We start from the raw sequence: 23597 nt of genomic DNA on the forward strand, positions 1-23597 counted from the left end.
TAGGCAGTGAGTTTATTCCTCAGGAGCTAAGTGCCTTAATTTAAATTCTGACTCTGGTACCTATCATTTTTCTGAGAAAACAAAGGTGACTTGACAGAATTACTGTTTTCTTTTTTTAAGATTTATTTATGTATACAAGAGCTGAGGTGTAGGCAAAGGTGCTGGGAGGTGAGAGGATTCACCAGAGACTGAGTGGGATGCAGAACAGGTGGAGTTACTAAAATATACTGCTGAGGGGAGCAGAGGGCAAGACAGGAGAGGTCTGCTGCTTGATTTGTGGGGTAGCTCCCTGGCTGAGAATCTAACTCAGGCCTTAGCAGTGATAGCATTGAGATTTAACCCCTAGGACACCAGGGAGCCCCCCCCCACCCCGAGTTTCTGGAATGACTAGGTGCAAGAAAATATAAATGAATTAGAGACATAGAATATTTTAACATGTGCTTGTCTGAAGTATCATCATGTCCCAGAAACAAGATTACCTAATATAACTAGAGCTATTGGTAGGGGTGGTGATCAGGGAAAGATTCACCAAGCAACGGACATCTAAACTGAATCTGAAAAATAGCTAGAAAGAAACGAGGAAGATATGGTCAGGACAAAGAATCTATTACAGGACAAAGAGAGGGGCACCGCTGCCTGCTCTAAATAGGTTCTGCCATCCGCTGCATCAAGACAAAACATATAGACCTTTAATGGAAAGGAATTTTAATACAATTGGTGTGCAACAAGGAAAAGACAAAAAACATAGTTTCCAAATCAAGCACCCAAAGTTACCCATCACCTCATGGGTAAAAGTCCAGCCAAACAGGATTGGCCCAAAGCAAGGCCTGATATCCTGCCACAAGTTTAAAGCACTTTCCAATAAGGACCCATAGAAAAGGGTCAAACAGTCAGACAAGTCTGGGAGGAAAAGAACAAAATGAAAATCAAGATTAAACCTGCCATTGTTAATCTCCCTACGGGTCTCTCACCCACATCTGTTCCAACAAGTCAAGGACCAAGAAGCAAGCTTAGTTTCTTAACATGTCTCTCTGCAACATGTGCCTCCTTCAGGTCTATTTCTGTCTCTCAAACCTGCTTCCTTCCTTCTCCAGTCTCCTCTCCAGCTGCTGCTTCTCCCTGCTCAGCTCCACCCTCCCTTGGGTGGGCAGGGAACCTGGAACCTCCCCTTTTCCTGGGGACCACCATCTTACAGTACTCATAATTTTAGACAGCTGGGCAAAGAGAGGGAGATCTAAAATATCGGGAGCAATTATTTTCGTTCTCACTCAGGGAAGCCCCAACAACATGTTAAAAGTCACCCCAACACTACAGGTCAAACAAAGATGTTTCTCTTATTAGATACCCTCGCATCATTTGTCTTCAGCATCTTTTAGATTCCATTTCCTTAGATTTCTTTCCATGTTGCTATGGCCTGAGATGCCTCTTGAACTTTGTTTTGTTAGAGTCCTGAACTTTGTTTTGCCAGAGTTACAGACCTCGATGCTCCATTCTCTCTCTTTTTCTGTCACTTTTACCCTTTCATATGTTTTTTTTTTTTTCTTTTCTGTGGTAGCAGAAAATGGAAAGGTTAAAGAAGGATCTTGAGCAACAGATGGTTTAGGATTCTAAAAGAGGAGAATTTAACAGTTCAAACTGAAGAATGACAAGAAAGATTAAAATAGACATAATCTGGAGGGACATATTTCTTCCAGAAAGGTTAAACTGTAAAGGGTGAATATGCCAAGTGTGAGTGAGGATGCCAACTCAAACTCCCAAACATTTTTGATAGGGATAAAATTTGTTTCAACCACTTTGGAAGCTGTCATTGTCACTAATTTGATGCATAAGGATATCTGTGACCTGGTTATCCCAGTGTTCGGTATGACCCTTGGGAATAAATGTATAAATTCCTGAAAATATGCTCATATATTAACACCAAAAGATAATTACCAAGATGTTCATAATGTCACTATATATAATGATAACAAACTGGAAATTATACCAATGTTTTTTAACTACAGAATGGATAGATCATTCCTGATATAATTTTATAATGTCATAGTATACCGTAATGAAAATCAATAATCTAAAACTACATGCAACAATGTGGGACAAATCACATATATTTAACTTTGAATGAAACAATACAAATGAGTATATTAAGTATGTTTCCATTTACATGAGCCAAAACTGGCAAAACTCATCTGTTCCCTTAGAACTTTCTAGTCAAATAGTATTGTAGTTATTCATTATGAAACAAATTAAAGTATAGTCACTTAAAATACCAAACATTCATTGCATTTCACATTTTCTGAGGGTGGAATCCTCAGGGTGGAATCCAGGAGTGGCTTATCTGAGTAGTTATTTCTCAGGGTCTCTCATGACATTGCAGTCAAGGTGTCCTCTGAAGCTGCAATTATCTGCAGGCTAGAGCATCCACTTCTAATCTCACCCATATGGCTTCTGGCCTAAGGCCTGATTGCCCTGCCAACTATTGGCTAGGAGCCTTAGTTCTTTGCCATGTGGGCCTTTCTACCAGGCAATTATAACAGCTGAAGTTTCCAGAAAAAAAAAAAAAAAGAAACAATATAGAATCTATAATGTCTTTTTTGAAAGTGTGTGAAGTAATACATAATTAATTAAGCTGTATTCTCTTGGGCACGCAGATCTGGGAAAATGTGCAAAGGGAGTACACAAAGATATGAAGAGTAGGTGGCTGGAATGAGTGGGGTGCATGTTGAGGACTGGTTATCAGACCCGATGAAATTTATTTATTTTTTAAAGATTTATTTATTTATACAAGTACTGGGTACAGTCAGAAGTGCGGGAGGGTGAGAGAATTCACCAGAGACAGAGTGGAGAGCAGAACAGGCAGAAGGACTGAAGTATACTGCTGAGGGGAGCAGTGGGCATGGCGGGAGAGGTCTGCGTGCCATGTGGGAACCTCGCCGGTGGCCGGGGATCGAACTGGCGCTGCAGAGGCTGCTGGTAGCTTCGCAGCGCTCAACCGCTGTGCCACCAAGTGAGCCCCCCAATGAAATTTAAATCGAAGGATTTTGCGAAGTTTAATAAGGTATGACAGTGTATTTATGATTTCAATATTTAAATATTTGAGAATTTGTACTAATATAAAGAAAGCTAAACCCTTTTTTGAGCAGGCAAGTTGTTAGTCCCATAAAACAAAGTGTTACATAAACTAGTCAAATTGTTTATGTCACCAATTATTATGATGTAAGGAAATGCGTGAAAACACTAAATCTTTATTCTAAGTCATTGGCCAATTTATAATCATTAAATCAAGAAATATTTATTAATATTAGCATGTTACCTAGAAACATCAAGATTTTTAAAATTGAAGTTGTAGGGAAAGAAAGTAAGTAGCCCGGTCACTAGAGTGTCCTAAAGCAGGGTTTTATTATGTTGATTAGAGTTTCGTATGTAGAAAAAGAACTCTGCCAAAGGGGGGAAAAAAATCATGAAAACTTAAGTCTTTTCTCACTGTTATTTTTTCATTTTATTTTGAGACATTCCGGATGTTTCAAAGATAGATATTTAACAGAATAGTGATAGCAGTAATCTGGCACCTGTTACCTGAGTGATGTGTCATCAAACACTCATTCACTCTGATCCTTGATTCTCATTAAAAAAACAAAAAAAAAAAACCCCGACAAATTCTCACCAGTTACTGAGTTGTATAATGTGTAATCTCTTAAGGACCAGACATATTTTTGATATACAATACTGGCTTCCTAAATATTTTTAAGAATACGAAACTCAATAATCAATTTTTGTTCAATAAACGCAAAAATCCCGGGTATGAGGCCTTTCTAAAAATTCTGCATATGCTTAATTGTACTTTCTGCTATTATTATGTTTTTACTTAGCATAACATAATGAAATGATGACTGTTATATGTATTTTCAAAGCCAAATTCCTCTACCATTAGTAATACTCGAAGATAATAGTATAATTAGAAATATTTAATCTGAGGTTTATTATGATAGAAAACCTAATTTGGTGACATCATTTCAGATCATTAACGGCAATGAGTCTGAATTCTTTTCTGACCTATTTCATCCAATAATTGTATACCCTCACCTACTTTTAAATGCATACAATAAATATATCAAGGATTAAGAAGGGATAAAATATTCTTGGGTTACTACCAGAGAGAGGCTCAAAGTGTAGGAGAAACTGGCTCTGTAGACTTGTTAACCTCATTGCCAGAAAATTAACATTAATTCTCCCAGGAGCACTGGAAATTCAAAAGCTTCAAGGCTTTAATTTATTAAAGGGAGGAAGTGTAGCTTTGGGCTTCAGAGAGCAAACTCTGGAATCTTAATTAGCAGTTTGTCACTTATTTATGTGTAACCTCAGTTTCCTCATCAGTAAAATCAGTGTAGAAATAGTTCCTGCCTCCTAGGGCTGATGTAAGAATTAAAATAAAATACATATAAAATGCTTAGCATAGTGCTAAGAGAAGTAAGCACTCAGTGGATACTATTTTTTGTGTATTCTGAATGAAGTTGATAGTCAAAGTACAGACCTTTAAAGAGTTCAAACCTAGCTTAAGATTTGGCAGTATAAAATAGACAAGATACTCTAAGTTTCAAGATAACAATCAACAAAGGTCACTTTTGTTTAATAAATCTACACTCCAATGGTCACAGTAGTTTATCCAACCTGATATTTCTGTTGATTATATGAAATTTGTTTTAGGTAACCTCTTTTCATCAGTGATTTTACAATATGAATTATGTATAGTTCTTATTTTATTAAAACTTAGGTAGATAATGTGTTCAAGATAGGTTTGTTAACATATTATTCCTTCAGAATTGTCAATTTATTGCTAACCACTATTAACTGACTGGTTAATTATGCTCACTTTGTATTTTCTTGAAAGCATTAAAAAAACTTCCATTCTGCTTCTAAACCAAGCATCCATATGTCCATAGTATGAGTAAAACATGTGCACAGCTGATGTTTAAGCTAATGAAATGAGAAATGTATTATATATCAACTTTGAATAGTTCATTTATGCTGTTAGGGTTTAAAAAAAATGGTAGTTTCCATCTGTACTTCAGAAATTAAACATTTGCTTCTGAAAGATTTTATTTTAATTGGAGCTAATGCTAGTTAGTAAAAGACCCCTAGAGAAGTTAATATGAAATCATGTTACAATAATGAAAAGATTATATTGTCTTTTCTTTAAAATACCCTACTCTGTGTCTTCTTCACCTTGTATCACACATGGCTGTAAAAACTAGACCTTTGCATGATTTTCTGCTTTTTTTTTTTTTGTCCAACACAGGAAGTTGGAGAAATTTCAGTATTACAGAGATGCTAGTAGCAGATTGAAGGTGTTGATAGAATTAAACTATTATAACATTCACACTTGTGTGTAAAAGAGGAAAAATTATATTAATGTGGAAGATTATGATAAAAGGTTTTGTCATTAATAGAGTACCATTTTCTTGAACCCACATCTTTCTAGAAACTACATTGATGTAAAATGACTGGATACCTTTTCTAAAGTTACTGCTTTCAATACTATAAGAAGAAAGACTAGCTCATTGAATATATTGAATGTTCTCATAAGCCCACATAAACATGTTTTGGAATTTTCTGAGAGTGAACAAAACCTAAATCACACTGAAATACATGCTGAATTTGTTGCATTGTATCTATTTTTGGTCTGCCATTTGCATAGTACATGCATTTATTTTTTTTTTAAATAATAAATTTTATTTTTATATTCCCCCATACAATTGCAAACGCCCCATTCTGACCCCAATCCTTCCCCTCCCGCCCCCCACCCCCCAAAAAGTGTCTCTGGTTCATAGTTTTTTGTTGATTTTGATTTTCACTTTCTTATATTCATTTTCCTGGTCCCTTATTTAAGTTTTCTAGATTCCTGCTATGAGTGAGACCATCCGGTATTTTTCTTTTTCTTTTTGGCTTATTTCGCTGAGCATGATCCCTTCCAGCGCCATCCATGTTGCTGCAAATTGCATGTGTTTATCTTTTTTGAATGCTGAGTAATAGTCCATGGTATATATGTACCACATCTTCTTGATCCAGTCATCAATTTTTGGGCATTTGGGTTGTTTCCAAAGCTTAGCTATTGTAAACAGTGCTGCTATAAACATAGGGGTGCAGGTGCTCTTTGGAATGGATGTTTCTGTGTCCTTTGGGTAAATACCTAGGAGTGGAATTGCTGGATCATATGGAAGCTCTATGTTTAGTAGGTCCAGAAATCTCCACACAGCTCTCCACAGTGGTTGGACCAGTTTGCACTCCCACCAACAGTGCAGGAGAGTTCCTTTTTCTCCACACCCTCGCCAACATTTGTTGTTGCTAGTTTTTTTAATATGTGCCATTCTCACTGGTGTAAGATGGTATCTCATGGTAGTTTTGATTTGCATTTCCCTGATGACAAGTGATGTTGAACATTTTTTCATATGCCTGTTGGCCATTTGCATTTCCTCTTCAGAGAAGTTTCTTTTTAGCTCTTCTGCCCATTTTTTGACTGGATTATTTTCTTTGTTGTTGTTGAGTCTCATCAGCTCTTTGCAGATTTTTGTGATCAGTCCTTTATCATTAGTGTTGGGTGCAAAAATGTTCTCCCAGTTGGTGGGGTTTCTCTTTGTTTTTGTTATTGTCTCTTTTGCTGTGCAGAAGCTCTTTAATTTGATGTAGTCCCAGCTGTTTATCTTTGCCTTCACTATCACTGCTTTGGGTGATGTGTCTGTAAAGATGTCTTTGATGTGCAAATCCCGTAGTGTTTCGCCTATATTTCCTTCTATGTATTTTATGGTTTCAGGTCTTATGTCTAGTTCTTTAATCCATTTTGAGTTGATTTTTGTGTATGGTGTGAGGTAGTGGTCAAGCTTCATTCTTTTGCAAGTACATGCATTTATTAATTCAGTCCCTCAGTTCATTCAATTATATAACTACTATGTGCCAGAAAAGACACTTGAGACACAACAGGAAAAACTTCAAGAAACCATTCAACAACTATAAACAATGTAGTGACATGATTCATCCATAAAACAACCTACTGAGAAATGATGTTGTGGTAGATGGCACTGTGTTTAATGCTAAGATATTTCATTGCTAAGATTATACATAAAATAAGTCTGAATGATGAAAAGAAATTAGGCAAGAGAAGACCCATGATGAGCACTCTAGCAGGAGAAAATGATAATTAGATGCAGCAAGAGTAGAATTTGCAGTGGATTTATAACCTGGTGGGATTGATGTTTCTGTGTCCTTTGGGTAAATACCTAGGAGTGGAATTGCTGGATCATATGGAAGCTCTATATTTAGTAGTTCAAGAAATCTCCACACAGCTCTCCATAGTGGTTGGACCAGTTTGAACTCCCACCAACAGTGCAGGAGAGTTCCTTACCTGCACCCCTATGTTTATAGCAGCACTATTTACAATAGCTAAGCTTTGGAAACAACCCAAATGCCCAAAAATAGATGACTGGATCAAGAAGATGTGGTACGTATACACCATGAATATTACTCAGCATTCAAAAAAGATAAACACATGCAATTTGCAGCAACATGGATGGCGCTAGAAGGGATCATGCTCAGCGAAATAAGCCAGAAAGAAAAAGAAAACTACCGGATGGTCTCACTCATAGCAGGAATCTAGAAAACTTAAATAAGGGGCCAGGAAAAAGAATAGCTATAAGAAAGAAAATATCAAAATCAACAAACAACTATGAACCAGAGACACTCTATGAGGGGTGGGGGTCAGGGAAAGGAGGGCTTGGGGTCAAAATAAGAGGGTTGTAATTGTAAGGGGAATATAAAAATAAAATTTAAATGAAAAAAATAAATAAATAATAAAACCTGGTGGGAATGTAGTCTGTCCCAGTCCCTATGGAAAAAGAATATATAGGTTTCTCAAAATACTATAAATAAATCTACCATGTAATCTATCAATTCCACTCTTAGATATCTACCCAAAGAATGTAAAAGCATGAATTTAAAGGGAGATATGCATTCCATGTTCATTGCAACACTATCTACAATAGGAAAGTTATGAAAACAATTTAAGTGCCCAATGGCAGATGAGTGGATTGAGAAGCATACCTACAAAATAGGGTATTAGTTATAAAATATATCATTTGTGATAACATGGTTAGAATTAGAGGGGATTATTTTTAGCAGAGTATGTCAGAAAGAACAACAAATAACAATGATTTCACTCTTGTGGAATATATAGAAACAAAACAAAGATACAGACATAATTAAACCAAGACAAACACTAAAACTTTAGGAAAAAATGAGATTTTTCTAAGTATAAAAGGATATGCTTAGGTTTAGATAGCATACATATGAGGGAATATGAAAGATAGAATTTTGCAGTGGGCTGTTGGACATATAGTTAAACAGTTTAAGACAAAAAAATATCTGGATTAGAGATATACTCTGGGAGTCACATCTATGTAGATTGGAATTGTGGTTTTGGACTATTTTCTTAGGCAAGAATGTGTGTTACTCCCATCACTGAAAGTGAGGCAGTAATTAGATGTAATTTCACTCTAGAGGATTACCAAATGTTCAAGTAATGGCAGAAATGTTCTACAGCCCATTCTCCAAAACAGTAATCAATTCAACTCTTGAAATATGGTGTGAATGAGAAACTGAATTTTAAATTTAATTTTGATGAATTTAATTTCTAATAGCTGCACGTGTCCCAGTGACACTTTCTATTGCACAGTATATCTAGAGAATGATAGAGGAAAAGAGCATAGTGGATGATTTTAATGATTATTGGGGCTAAGAAATAGGGTATAAGTGAGATTTTTTTAATAAGTTAAGAGGGGATTAGATAAAATATGAGTGCCCAGTTATATTACCAACATTTTCTCATATCAAGAATGTGGCAGGTAAAAATGATATTTATGACAGAGGCAAAATTTTGATATATAGTAAGAAAAAAAAAGTGGTAAGTCATGGTGCAAAAGATCGATGCCACGTAAACAGATAGAGAATTGGACATAGGAAATAAAAGTTATTTACCAATATTTGTACCAGATAAAATACTTTTGTCTCCCAAGTTTAGATTCAAATAACAAATTACTCTAAAAATTTATCTGTTTTTATACTTTGTCTTCACATGGGCACAAGCTTCTTCAGTATAGTATAGTATGTTAAAGAGTATAGACTACTTTCCAGAGTGAGTTCAAAATCTGTTCTGCTATGTGTTAGAAGAATGACTCTGGGCACGATTCTTGATTTCTCTGTGACTTCATTATTCAACTAAGTATTAACCTCAGGTTCAACTAAGTATTAACCTTGGATGTATACTAGGATTATTTTAAGATTTAAATCACACGAGACACTTAGAATAGTGCCTTAAATCTAGAGAAAAGTTAATAAATGTTACTATCATTAACATTAAAAGTAAACTTGGAGATGTATTTTAATTGAGACTATTTAGAAATCTTAATTTAAAAAAAATCAAAGGATTGGCTTGGTTAATAGATGTATACCTACACTCATTCAATGTTATGTCAGTTTTAGAAACATTTTTCTGTGATTGCTAATTTAATTTTCATTAATCCCTTTGATGGTAGGGAAAATATCTTGCCACCTAATAGGTTTTTTTTTCTGTTATTCATATCATTTTTAAAAGTTTCTTGGGACATTTAATCAGTAGGATGAGAAATGATGGTATAGTCCCAGTCTTGGTAAAATTAAAAATGATATTATGAAGATAGATAATATTTTAAAACCTTTCTATAAAAATCTTTCACTGTTTTTGATTTCTTTTGCTTTTCATAGATCCAAGATTATCCAGCCAAATGTTTTGTATCTTTGTTAATGTGCAGGCTGAGGGGTACCTCCGAATCCCCACATTTACATGCTCTAAATGGGTCCCACCATCCACGCGTAGAGACAAAGCAAAGTCTTAGTGTGAAAGAACTTTAATGGAATAGTGTACACAGAGAAAGAAGAGAAGGATAATATTCCCCAATGAAACACCTGAAGTTGCCCATCCCCACACATGGGTAAATACCCCAACTAAAAAGGGTTGGCCAAAAGCAGGATAGCTAAAACAACTTGCCACAAGTATTAGGCACCTCCTGGCAGGAACCACAGGAAAGGGCAGAAGGATCAGGCAAGTCTGGGTTTAAAGGAGCAAAACAAACTGCAATCAAGTTAAAGGATGCCACTGTCAACCTCCTTATGAGTCCACATCCATGTCTCTTCCAAGTGTCTTTGCATATCTCCACTCTACATGTTTCCTTCATGTCCCCCAATTCTCTGGTGCAAGTCCAAAGCTGAGAAGGGAGCACAAGCTCTTTCCTCATGTCTCCCTGTTTCTCCTCTAAGTTCTCTTTCACGCCTTCTTCCAAGTCCTCTCTACCTTCCCCTCACTGCTCAGTTCCAGCCTTCATTAGCTTGGGCAGGTCATATGGAAACTCCCCTTTTTATGAAGTTCCCTCTCTGTAACATCTCTCTACATTTAAAGAAAAATAATTAGAAGTCCAATAATCAAATTTTTTTTATAGTTATGATTCTCTTGATACCTGGAAACTCCAAAAATCTAAAATGACAATCTTTTCTTTGTTATTTATTTTAACAGCAATTCCTGAATTTGTAACACAAGTGAATGTTGCATTGGAAGCTTTAAGTAAAAACTCATTGGAAGTGTTCGATGATAATCAATTTGTGGACATCTCAAAGAAGATCTACGATACAATTCATGATATCAGATGTTCAGTCATGATGATTCGGGTAAGTTTGCCTTCCATAGAATTTTTACAGTACTCTTCACCATCTGTTATGTCTGGAAAAATTGCAGGAAATGTTTTATTTCTATGCTGTAATGTTAATGCTGTAATCCATCAGAACTTTAGAAAATCATACGTATCCCCAAAGTCAGATTAACTGTCACAAACTTTTACTTACGTATTTGGTTATAACTTACGCAAATGAACATATCTAACCACTCTGTGTGCAGAAATTATAGGATTCATTGTGTGCAGGATTCATAGAGGTGTCACATAGCATGATCTGGAGCCAAAGAAAAATAAAGTCATTTGATTTCTTTTCATGAACAGAGAGGAAATGATGCTTTTTTATCACTGTGCTGGAACTGGTTGGAAAACATGTGTAAAACAAAGTATTTTTGTCACCAAACCCTTTCATACTAGATCATAGTATCACAGTGTTCGCCTAAGAAATATGATTTGGAGTTTGGTCCTACAGACCGTACCGGTCTGGGTGTTGTCCACTTAGGGGTACATAGGATACCACATTCTCCCAATGGTATGAGTGTGCCATTTGCTGTGGTCACTCTGCATAGTGACAAGGATTATTTGCATTTTATGAAATGTTAATGTGAATGTGGAATGTATTTTATAAATGTTATTTAAAAGATAGTGGAAGTTCCTTGGAAAATGCATGTTTAAAGTTAGGGAGATAGCTTATCTTGGCATGGGTTCACCTGGAGGGATACCAAGAAGTAAAGATTTATGTTATTAGTCTATTGAGGAAAAAAAAATGAGACTGAGGCAGGGAGAAGGACACTGACAAGGTATAATTAATGAGTCATTGTGGGCAACTGGGGCTTGATCCTGTGGAAGATCTGGGTAAATTTTGAATTATCTCACTTGGAATAAACAAAACCCAATTTATCTACCCATTTATCCCTGGTTAAAGGACACCCCTTCTCGGAGGTGTTATGAGAACCTCCTGCTTATGGTCAAAAATTGCAACTCACAGGCAGGGTGGCAGGTGCTTATACTGAGAAGATTTAGTAGGACTGGTAAGTTTAGTAGGACTTTTTAAAGTATGAGTAGAGTAAATTTGAAATATTCTGCATTTAATTGTTATTACAAGACTGTCACATGTAACTGGATGAGATAGGAGTGGAGTATCAATAATATCTAACAGACATGAAAGTCACAGTTAGGTTACAGTGAACAATCCAATAAAAAATGGAGTCATTTGGGTGTCTTGAGAAACCTCAGAGTATATATTTGTAAGCAACATGGAGTGTTTGGGAAATGTGATAGTGTGCCAGTGCTATGTCTAAATTGCAGAATACTTGTAACAGTTATTTTCTTCTTGTTCAAAGGCTTTTATAGCTGTATGGGCTGGTGAACAATGGACTAGCAGTAACCGAAAGCTGGCAGGATAGGTAGAACAAAGAGAGAAATATTGAAGGTGTGAAGAAGAGTGAAAGCCCTACATTTCTAGTATCCCTGTGTGAATATTTGAGAAAATAAACCCATGAAATAGGATAAGGGAACCAGAGTAGGGAATTTATTTTTTCCTGCAAAAAGGCATGGAGGGATGATTAAAGTCTTATAATCTCTCCCAATTGGATGCTCCAGTATTTTAAAAACGTCCTTATTTTCAAAATGGCTTACTTATAGCAGGTCAAATTATCTTGTCATTATTTCTACATATCCTTCATAGCCAGCAGTCCTCTGTAGGGTAGAATTACAATTTAATGTAATCATTAATACCCTTAGAGGGCAGTATTCTTCTCTATAATCATCTTTTTTTTCCAAGATAAATATTTCAATTTCTTTATCTTGTCCTCACAGGAATAATTTAGTATCTTTTCTGTTCTTAGTTCTTCTTCAACTTTTAAACAAAATTCTCAAGTGAGACTATCAAAAATCATACTCTAATTAGCCAGTTCAATGTCAAATAAAATGGAAGGTTTGTTCTTATTTTATTGCTATTAATATAGTCAGCTGCTGTTAGTTTATTTATTCCCTTCATAAAAATCATGATTGTTGGCTAACCAAAGACTTTTTTTCATTTTTATTTTTTACTCTGTGGTTGTCTGTGTGTTTTTTCTCCATTTTGATATGTGTTTGCTCTTGATCCTAAATCTTAATGCTGTTTAATTTCATTGTATTTCTAGGTGATTTTTCATATAATTTATCAGGTTGCTTTTAAATTTGTTCACCATATGTAAATCATCATCAATTAGAAACATGATATACATAATCTTAGCTCCTATATTTTGATTACTAATAAAATATTAAATTATATTGGCCCCTTGACTGTAATCCCTATTAGCTAACTCTAATCAATGGCATTGTGTGAAAAGTCCTTGGAATCTGATTTGCTGTCCAGCTAAGGATATAAGTGTATAATTTGAAAGAGGATTTTCAATTTGAGATAAAGATGCAAAAACTTCACGTACCTACCCTAAGTCCCTGCAAAAAAATAAATTACAACAAACAAATAAAAGAAGATCTGTTGCAATCCCATTATCTCTGTCCCTACAATCCATAGCCCCTAGGCAGCCTCTAGGGAAACCTCTACTGAACTTCTATAAGGATTCCTTGTGGGAGATGATCTGTAAAATTCTGTGCTTAACTGCTAATTGAATTATACCATGGAAAGAGGGGAAAGAGAAATGTAGTTCAGCACAGCTGAATGAAAATCTTTTTTTTTTTTTTTTGAGGAAGGCCCCTTTATCATAGAAGATAATAAAGTTCATCTGGTATAATCTCTTTAGAAGGTCAGATTTAAAGCTGTCCAATATCATAACTTTAGAACCAAAAGGCGTTTGATGCTTTCTTCAAGGTATTGAAAGATTCTCAACATTATAAACTTATTGCCTAATAAGTTTATGCACGATCAGGGAGGACAACCTTATGCTCTTGAGAATGTTTATAAGTGTTATAATATCCTATCATATGTCTCAATTTTCATAAGTGCTCTTTAATTTTCATTATGCCCTTGAGACAAGAATATACTAATTTAAGAGCAGGGACTGATATTTACCAATATAATTTTTAATTGTTTTTAGTTTTATTAGTAATTATTCAGATTATTTTTAAAGTTCTAAAATTTATATTGTGACTTTTGATATTATCTCTACTGGATTCAGTGTGTAGACAAATGAGGTTGTAGAAGCTCTTTTTTAAACAACCTTGGAGTATTAAATAATAAATGTTAAATATTTTTATATTTTTGGTATTTAATACCAATATATAAATTGTGCAATTGTTAAGATTCCATTTAATATAATGGTTAAAACTAAGGCAAGTAGCAAATCTTTTTACACTACAGTTTCTTCCTTTATAAAAGATCAAAAGATAAAAGATCAGTATTAAGCTCACTCAAAAGATTATTATGCTGATAAAATGAGCTAATAGAAATGATGTGCTTAGTAAATAGTATTCTTGTAAGAAAATAGCTACTATGGTTATATACTCTGAGTAGTACTAGTACTGCTGAAACTGCCTATTATTTTTACATAATGTTGACAAATGTTAGGATGGAAGTTATAGAAATATACTTGTGGAGCAACTTCAAGCCAAAATCCAAAGACTGATTTGATGGGTGAAGTTCTATAACACTTTTTTTTTTTTTTCTCAAGAACTTGTTTATAAGTGAGACCATCTGGTGTTTTTCAAACAAGGGTGGGAAGAGCACAAGGGACCATGGTGATAGTTCATGGATGAATGGGTGGTAGGAAGTTCACACCCACTCACACCCAGGGACTATAACCAAGATGAAAATGCATACATTGTACAAAAATGAAAAATGATGTAAAAAAATATATAAAATTAAAAAAAAAAAACTAGATTTTTTTAAAAAGAACTTGTTTATAAAAGAGAGTAGTTAGGTTTATTATTATTGGGTCTTATCCTTTTGAACCCATATCACTTTAAGCTTTATATTTCTGCAGTTACCTCTTAAAACATGCAAAGAGAATGCACAATGTTCATTTTTTTGGTAAAAGGTACTTAACCAGACAGAGAGGTAAAAGGACAATTGAATTGTGAGACAGTAAGATGGATAGCTAACAGTGAAATACTCTGAAAAAGAGGAACAAATTTAAGCACAAATTTATTTTGTAACAGTGTTTCCGAATAAAGACTTCATATATTTTAGAAATAAATTTTCATATGTGCTTTATCAAAAACACATAGAAAATATAGACACTTTCCAAAGAAGAATGTGAAGATTTTCCCAATTATCACAAAGTTTAAATTTTCTATTTTAGCTTTCTAACTTTGTATTTCAGGGAACAGGAATATATTTTGTATCTCTCACTTGATAGAAGTTACTATCTGAAGTAAAGGAAAACAAAAAAACTTGTCAACATGGTCCAGTACATTCACACAGTTCAATATGCCCCTCAGTTTATACAGTCAGAAAAGCCATTTATGTCTGATTCTACAGTATTGTACCTAGAGTAATGGATAGATATATGCTTTAACTTGAATTATGTATAATTTTCTTAATTTATGTTATTTGGATTGTCGGGATGTCACTGAATTTCTTCCATTGTGCTCAATTTCTTTTCTTCTTGATTTCAAAAAATCCTTTTCTTTAATCTGTTGGACCAAGATGCTTTCTCTTTGTAGATCAAACTATCTGTACTTTTTTCCCCAAAATTTTATACTCATGCCCTACTACTTGGCAAAGAGTCCTTTAGTTGTTACCAATAGAACTTACCCTTCTCCAAAAAGAAATAAGATTTTTTTATTCTTCTTGGTATTTTGCATCTTTGTTTAGCAGGTAAAGTGAAATTTGAGCCTAACCTTGGTTATTTTACATTTTGAAATTTAATTTTTGAGGTTTACATGTTTTAATTCAGAAACTTTATTCTCTTATTTGTCTTTTTTCTTCGTTATAATAGTAATCATTTTTGCAAAAAATGGGCTTATAAGTGACTTCATTAAATTATTATCATGTCGTGAATTTGAGTGAGTGAATTACTTGGTTTGCTTAGGACAAATTTGGATTACAATTCTCCTTCATCTCAAAAGCATCCAATAATAATGATACATTGTTATGTTCACTGTAGTTTCCGGGCAATATTATAATATTTGAGACCCCAGGGTATATAACAGTACTCCACTGTGCATGCCACACAGTGGTTCTAATTGTCGAGGTTCCTTAAGAAGACAATTTTCTGACCCCCAGGGAATACTTCTTCTCCTTAGGACTAACATTCAGTCTTCATGTTCAGCAGACCCTTTGTTGACTGTGGAAAATCTATTCAGGCAGCATTTCAAATTTATTTCATATACAAAGACTTGGTACCTCTTCATTTTTCAGTGTTAAGCAGATTTCCTAAATTCATCTTAGTCACTCCTCTTGAAACTCACAAGAGTCTTGCTGGAGAATCCCATTTGGAATACTGTGTGTTTGTGGAAATAATATGACTCCTTTATAGTATTAGCACCAGCTTGTAATATAAGCCAGCTAACAGAGGCCTTCTAAGAGAACTTATAAAAGACCTGTAACAGAGCAACCTTAGCTTTCTATGCAAATTCAAATGAAACATTAGTGGGAAGAATTCTGTAGTGTGATTCTTGCTGTTTCTTCTGAAAACAGAGTTTAAGGTAAGGAAAAGCAGACCTGCCAGCTAGTACTGTTCAGCAAGAACTTTGTGGTCATGTGTACACCAGTTGAAGAGACTTTTACTAAGGGAACAGAAGTGACTAGAGCAAGAAAGAATAGTCATTGAGAAACATGTTGGTTAAGCTACAAAGCAGCACTAGTCAGTGATCTCTGTTGCTCATGCTGGGAGAAAGATGTTCAGCTTAAAGTCATTTAAGTACTCTTTCACCAGGGTCAGAGCCACTGGACTGGCAGGAGAGTCCATGGTCAAAAAGGACTTTGATGCATACTAGTCCTACACGGAGAGTTCTACACAAGAGTTGTTCGGTGCCTTTGACTCAAAGTAGCTAAGTACAAGGAGCCATGCATCTGTCTTTGAAAGCACCCTCAGGGGAAATGCCTAGCATTATGAATAGAAGAATAATAAGAAAAAGATGCTTAGTGGTGAAAAATTAAGGGATTTTATTTATTGTGACATGCTAATTATTAACTGCTTTATATCAACTTTATAAATAAGCCTGTAATAATAAATTTTTAAATTCTTACTAAATAATGTCTTTATTGAAACATACTTTTTGTTCTAAAAGCTCTTGAGTAGCTTGATCACTTACCTTGAGTAAGATGTTCACCTGCTTGCTTGTAATGCAAAATTAACTTTCGTGCAATTGAATATGTCTTCTAAAGAAAAAAATCTGAAAAAATACAATGTATGGAGTGATGGCTTTTAGAAAACAGGCTTTGGCATGTCTAATAGAGTGGGGGATACCTAGAATATTCTATTTCCATAAATGATGGATTTTCAAAGGGAGAAATAGTTTGGAATCTTATTGCAAAAGGTTTATCAATAAAGTGAGGCACTTGAGTTCACACAATGATAAGGGGCATGATGAGATTTTCATGTTTGAGCCTCTGGTTCAACAAACATTTTTCTTTAGGGCCTCCCCAGTGGCACAGCAGTTGAAGCTGCCTGCAGCCTCTGCAATGCGGGTTTGATCCCGGCCTCCTGTGATGGTCCCACTTGGCACGCAGACCTCTCCTGCCGTCCGCTGCTCCCCTCAGCAGTGTACTTTGTCAGTCTGCCTGCTCTGCTCTCTCCTCTGGCTCTGGTGAATTCTCTCACCCTCCTGCGCTTCTGACTATACCCAGTGCTTGTATAAATAAATAAATAAATCTTAATTTTTTTTTTTTTCTTTCACTCAAGAGAAGAGAACAACCCAAATAATTTCACAAAATGGGAGCAAGCCTTTTGGCCTCACTCTCCTTTTTTATGGACCAGTTATAGACACATAAATCCCAAGAATTATTTTTTTGGGCAATTTGTTGAACACTTACCCTACAATTCTCTTCCCTGTTCCTTCAGATTCAGACACATACTCCTCCTGGCTGTTGTTCCATTTCACCAAATGTGCCTACATTTCTGGCATCTTTCTACTTACTGCCCTCTGTAACCATAATTCCTTAAGAATTTGCACAGCAGACCTCAGGTATGATCCTATTACTTTATATAGCACCCTGCACAGATCCTATAGAGATTTGTAATTAAAAATAGCATCACACACTTCAGCTACCTTCTGTCTTCTTACTCAGGTTTTGGTAAGAACCTGAGTAAACAAAGATTTATATTATATGTTTATTGATTTACCTATTGTTTGTCTCTTCACACAAGAATGTAAACTATATGAAAGAAGGGGTTTTAAAATAAAAGCAGATGTTAGATTTTTTTTCCCAATTAAATAAAGTGATAGATTTGGTTGCCAAATTTGACATTTGTTTAAAATATAGTTACTGGACCTCAAGAAACTAAGGATAAGGGGGAAAATGTTACTTTGTTATGTTTTATGTTACAGAAAGTGACAGACAAGAGAAGGCTACTCTGATAAATACTCTTACAAGGAATTAAGATTCATTTGATCTTTGGCTTAAGAAAGTTTTGAGAGTACTAAGGATTTCTACCGAGTTTAATTCTTTGTACCACAATGGGGTGTGTGTGTGTGTGTGTGTGTGTGTGTGTGTGTGTATGTACATATATATATATATATGTAACTCTACATATCATATATGTGTGTATATATGAAATGCATGTAATTATTTTAAAAAGCCCTTTATCATGTGCAGAAGAAAATATTTCTCTTTAAGGATGATAACTATGGAACAGCTCTGATGAAATATTTTAATTGTATGCTTTGGATGTTAGGTTATGGAAGAAAGAAAGATTGAGGATGGAGTTTGTAGAACTCACTAAAGTGTATTTTACACATACTATTTTGCATTATCAGTCCCTTGTTGTTACAGGCTCCGAAAAATCACAAAAATAGCCACAAATTTAGTGATAAAATGGGTTTTATACTGTCTTATATTGCAGTATTTGGAACAGAAATCAGAAATTTAATTAAAGTCATAAAATACAGAAAGATACCATAACAAAAATATTTCTGGCCCTTAAAAATAGTTGTAAAACATATTTTAACCAGTCCATAGTGGTCTGTTTACTAAAAAAATATAAAAATAAAGCCAGCAATTTGTTCATATTTTCTATTATCCCTAACACTGGTAATTTGGGAATAAACTCAGAGCACCCATTCAACAAAAAAAATATATCAACAATACATTTACAACTTCTTCCAATGGGTTTAACTAGTTTAATTCTTGGGAGACAGTCTTATTTTAGTTTTACCTCTAAGTGTGCCATCTTCAAGAAAATCCTCCTTCTTTTGAATCTTTGTGACTCAGAGTAATAAGATACTTTTTTAATTTTGGATTTACATTTGTAAAATAGTGAAATTTAAGGTGCCTGCATAGTAGTGTGGTTGATCTGAGTTTAAAGCACATACAAAGTATTAAGCAAAAATTCTACTACATTGTGCTTAGTGAATTTATATTAGCACTGCAATGTAGTGATACAAATGAAATGGATTTGTATTAGTCAAATTTAGAAATGTCACCTGCTGTAACATAATACCACAAATCCTAGTAGCTTATCTCAATGATTGTTTATATATCATTCATATTTTGGTCTGATGCTAGCTAATTTTCCTGGATAGAGCTCTGTGAGGCAATGATAGTGATTTGGAATCCTCCAATATTTTGATATTGCAATATTTATAATGTAACCTCTACAGTCACTATAGAATGAAATGAGAGGGTAAATGCCTGAACAAGAAGTTTGATGATCAGACCACAGTATGGCATACTTCCTTTTATACCACATTGACATTGGTCCAATGGTACCTAAGGGTACCTAAGGGTATATTGGTCCAATGGTGCCTAAGGGACCTACAAAGAAGCTGGTAAATGCCTTCTTTATGTACAAGAAGGTAAGAGATTAATGAGCACCTATTTATTCTTTAGTTGTAGTTGTTACTAATATGCAACTATCTTAAACACAGTAGCATAAAACAATAACCAATTTATTATGCTAACAGTCTTTTGCTCAGGAATTCAGAAAGAGCAAAGGTTTGTTTGCTCATGTTTTTAATGCCTGGGCTGAAACTAGAAGACCAAGGAAAAAAATACATTTAACCTCTTACATCATATTTCAGGAATCCAAGAACAAGTGTTACACTTAACAGAGCACATAAAAGTGCATCTGATGGTCCCTACACTAATCTCATAAATCATGCTATGTCACTTCTGCTAAGTCTATTGGTTACACCCCAGTCAAATCCTTCCCTATTCTAAGGGAGGGTATGTTAACCCCACCTTTCAGTAGAAAGCAGAGTAAAGGTCAGAAAGATCATACAGAATAGATAAAATATACCCATCTTTGAAAAACACCATTCACCCCACTTTTATAATCATACTCATATTGTCATCATGATCATTAATTATTATTTTCTTTTTACTGATTGATTTTCTGACCATAAGTCTGTTGAAATATTCCTCTGCTTATTAAGTAGCAAAATAAACCAATGGAGATATTCTTAAACTATTGCAGGTAATCATTTGTTTAATAACAAGTTTGAGTTCTAAGTAAGTAAACATTCAAGTTAATAGATTTTAAATTGCCGCATTCTAATGTCTTTTATAAATTTACCTATTGTCTATTTAGGATAATAAGCTAGACACAGTCTTTTTAGTATCTTCCTCTAACAATACCTTTGAAATACCATCTGTGAATATTAAAAATAAAAAAAAAAGTTTTGAGAAGTGTATGTAGAATGTGAAATAATCATGCATAACATAACATGGAATGAAGGAGCTATCTTTCAAGCACTGGGATAAGCTTTAAGAACACAGACATGAGTGAGGTAACACCCTTGTTCTAAAGTATGTGGCATTCTCATGGATTAAAGAGCTACATTAGCAAATGTCAGAAATTTATTGATAAGTGCTACAGTGGAAGCATATAACATCATCACTGGGAATAATTTTTAATTATGCCATGGAGAAAACTGTGCAAAGATCTCTAGACATTTGGTGGCATTTGAATCAGGTTTTGATGAGTAAGGAGGGATTTAGTAGTTGGAATTGTGGCTTAGGACATTTGCCAGAATATCAAGTCATGTTTGAATACTGCCATTAGAGTTCCTGGACCCCAGCATAGAAGTAGAGGAAGAGTGAAAAAGTAAAAAGACCCAGAGCCATAAGATTTTTATGGCATGTCCAAAGAGATTAATCTCTTGCTAGAGGTAAGAGGGTCGGAATTCCTAATTGTGCATAGAGTAGTGTAGATTCATTCCATGGGGTTCAAATGAGCAATGCTCTACTAATCTGCCTCTAGCTGTCAAATTCATGAAAGTTGAAGTTTTTTAGCAAGAAAGAAGGGAGAAATTAGAGATTGAGTAGACAACAAACAATCCCTACAATATATTTACTATTAAAAGAAGATAAGTATTTTAATCAAATACTGATTCACTGTTTATGCCTCACTAAATGTTATAGTGTAATTTTTTCAGAGATCGTTCTTCCTTAGGGTATGAAACATCTTGAAAAGGGACTTTGAAAGAGTAATGAAGGTAATATTAATAGTAATAATTATAGAAAAGAAGTGAGGCTTATGTTCAGAACAAGCATTTTTTTATTTGCAATGAGCTGAAACCAAGCATATGCCAACAGCATTTCTAACTGCCTAACTGTCTCAGGGGAGATTTAGGAAATCAGACTGACAGTTCAGGCATGTTCACTACTAGAGCAGCCAAGGTGAAGAGATTGAAGTGCTGTCTCACCAGCTTCAGGGACTCATTGAGTCTGTTCCAGGGTATAGCATGCTACTGATTATGGAGAATTTTAGTGTTAAATTGATGGAAGAAATTGCTAATCAAAATGCAAGTGGGAGATTTAAATGCAAAAAGATATGAACTCACCAATTAATGCACAGAGAATAATTTTCTCCTTCAGATGCCTTGTTTCATTATTAAATCTGAAACTTTACATGTTAGTTTCAAAAGAGCCACATCAATCAGAGAAAGTTGAAAGATAGTGTGTTATTCTGTGATGAGTACTGTGTTAATAATCAGAAGACCTTGATCCTGATCTTAGCTATATTTTGTGGTAGCTGTGGAATCCTGTTTCCCTCTTTTTAGCACATTGTTTTACACTGTCCTTTCATATATAAAGGGAGATAATCACAACTCTCTGTTTTATATAATGCATTTTATTATTTATTTTTTAAAGATTTTATTTATGCATACAAGAGCTGGGGTACAGGCCAGAGATGTGGGGCGGGGGAGGGTGAGAGGATTCACCAAGACAGAACAGGGAACAGAACAGGCAGATGTACTGAAATACACTGCTGAGGGGAGCAGCGGATGAGACAGGAGAGGTCTGCTGAGCCATGTGGGTTGCTCCCTGGCTGGCCGGGGATCTAACTCATGCTGCACAGGCTGTAGATTGCTTCATAGTGCTGTGCTTAACCTCTTGTGCCACCAGGGAGGCCCTATATAATGTATTTTAAAGGAACCCCCCATTCTTCTCTCTTTGTATCTGTTCTTCTTCCCCACTTCCCTCTTTCCCTCCCTCCTCCCTCCCATTCTTTATTGTTATTTTTATTTTGATAATTTTTATTGAATATCTACTGTATGACAATAAATTTGCCAGACATAAGAGTATATAGAAATGGAAAAGATCAGTAAGATCTCTGTATACATGGAGTTTATATTCTGGTGGATAGAGCCAGAGTGTATCATTTCAGAAAAGTAAGGCAGTGACTTTGTACTTGATCCTGGGACCACATAGGCACTCTATTGAGATAGATGATTTTCTACTTGTTAAGAAGAGAAACACATCAGTTTTTCCTCAGGACTGATAAAAAAGAAACAAAACTTATATTTAGATTAGATTTAGGGTTCTTGAAATCATTGAGCTTAATTTTTACAAATGAAAGAATTTGAAAAATGCCTCAGGTTTACAATACTTTTTTAACCAAATCCTGCTAGTAAAATTTTTTCTGAATTTTTGAAATGAGAGATTTAACCAAAGCATAATACATCTCTCTCAAATAAGATTTATGATAGTACTGCATTCTTTTTATAGCAGCATCATACTAACATTTATTTTTTCTTTAATATGTATAATTACAGAATTCAGGAAAGTAAAATTTATTAAAAACCATAGATTGGCTAAAGTAGTTTAGAGCTGCTCTGTTCAATAAATACTTGTGATTATTGAGCACCTGAACTGAATATTTATATCACATGAATATCACATGAATCAATAATATAAATATATATCACATATATATCACTATATATATCACAATAGTATCACATGAATCAAAAATTGATTCATGTGAATTGAGATGTGTTATATAAGTGAAAATCAACAAATTTTGAAGACCTAGTAAAGAAAAAAAACATAATATTTCATTTATTTTTGCATTTGTACAAATCAAGGTGATGTTCATAACATTTAACCAAATATATCCAAAATATTTGCAGTTTGACGTACAAATTATTTTGCTGATGTAGCTACTAGCAAATTAAAACTTACATGTTGATTGCATTATATTTATATTAGATATGCTAATAGAGAGTTGATAGAAGAGATAGATTTGAAAATTTATTTTAAGATAAAGTTGACTAGATTTGTTAAATTGTGGAATTGAAGGAAATTGGGGAAAGAAATTTGACTTTTACCTTCCCATTTTGAGGTCATTATAGGGATGGATGTGAGTGTGACTTAATGAGCTAGAAGAGACTTGAAGAAACCAGTCTGAGGTAGAAGTTTGATTCCGTTTTGTGGGATCATTAGATTTTCAATTTACTTATTTTATAGATATATGGTTCATTGGCTATATATGATTCTAGAACTTGAAGTATAAGTTT

At 34.5% G+C, this 23597-nt stretch overlaps 1 protein-coding gene across 2 annotated transcripts in view; it reads left to right on the plus strand.

The window, feature by feature from the left end:
- Positions 1 to 23597, plus strand: part of CTNNA3 (catenin alpha 3) — a 1457807-nt gene that overhangs the window by 1174380 nt on the left and 259830 nt on the right. For both annotated transcript variants that reach the window (XM_054690496.1, XM_054690495.1), the window contains exon 13: positions 10592 to 10743. In XM_054690496.1, the coding sequence (XP_054546471.1) occupies positions 10592 to 10743 (152 nt within the window). The remainder of the gene's footprint in view (positions 1 to 10591; positions 10744 to 23597) is intronic.

Source organism: Talpa occidentalis, unplaced genomic scaffold, assembly GCF_014898055.3.
Source record: "Talpa occidentalis isolate TD23 unplaced genomic scaffold, MPIMG_talOcc4v2.1 talOcc4.8, whole genome shotgun sequence".
NCBI classification, from domain to species: Eukaryota; Metazoa; Chordata; class Mammalia; order Eulipotyphla; family Talpidae; genus Talpa; species Talpa occidentalis.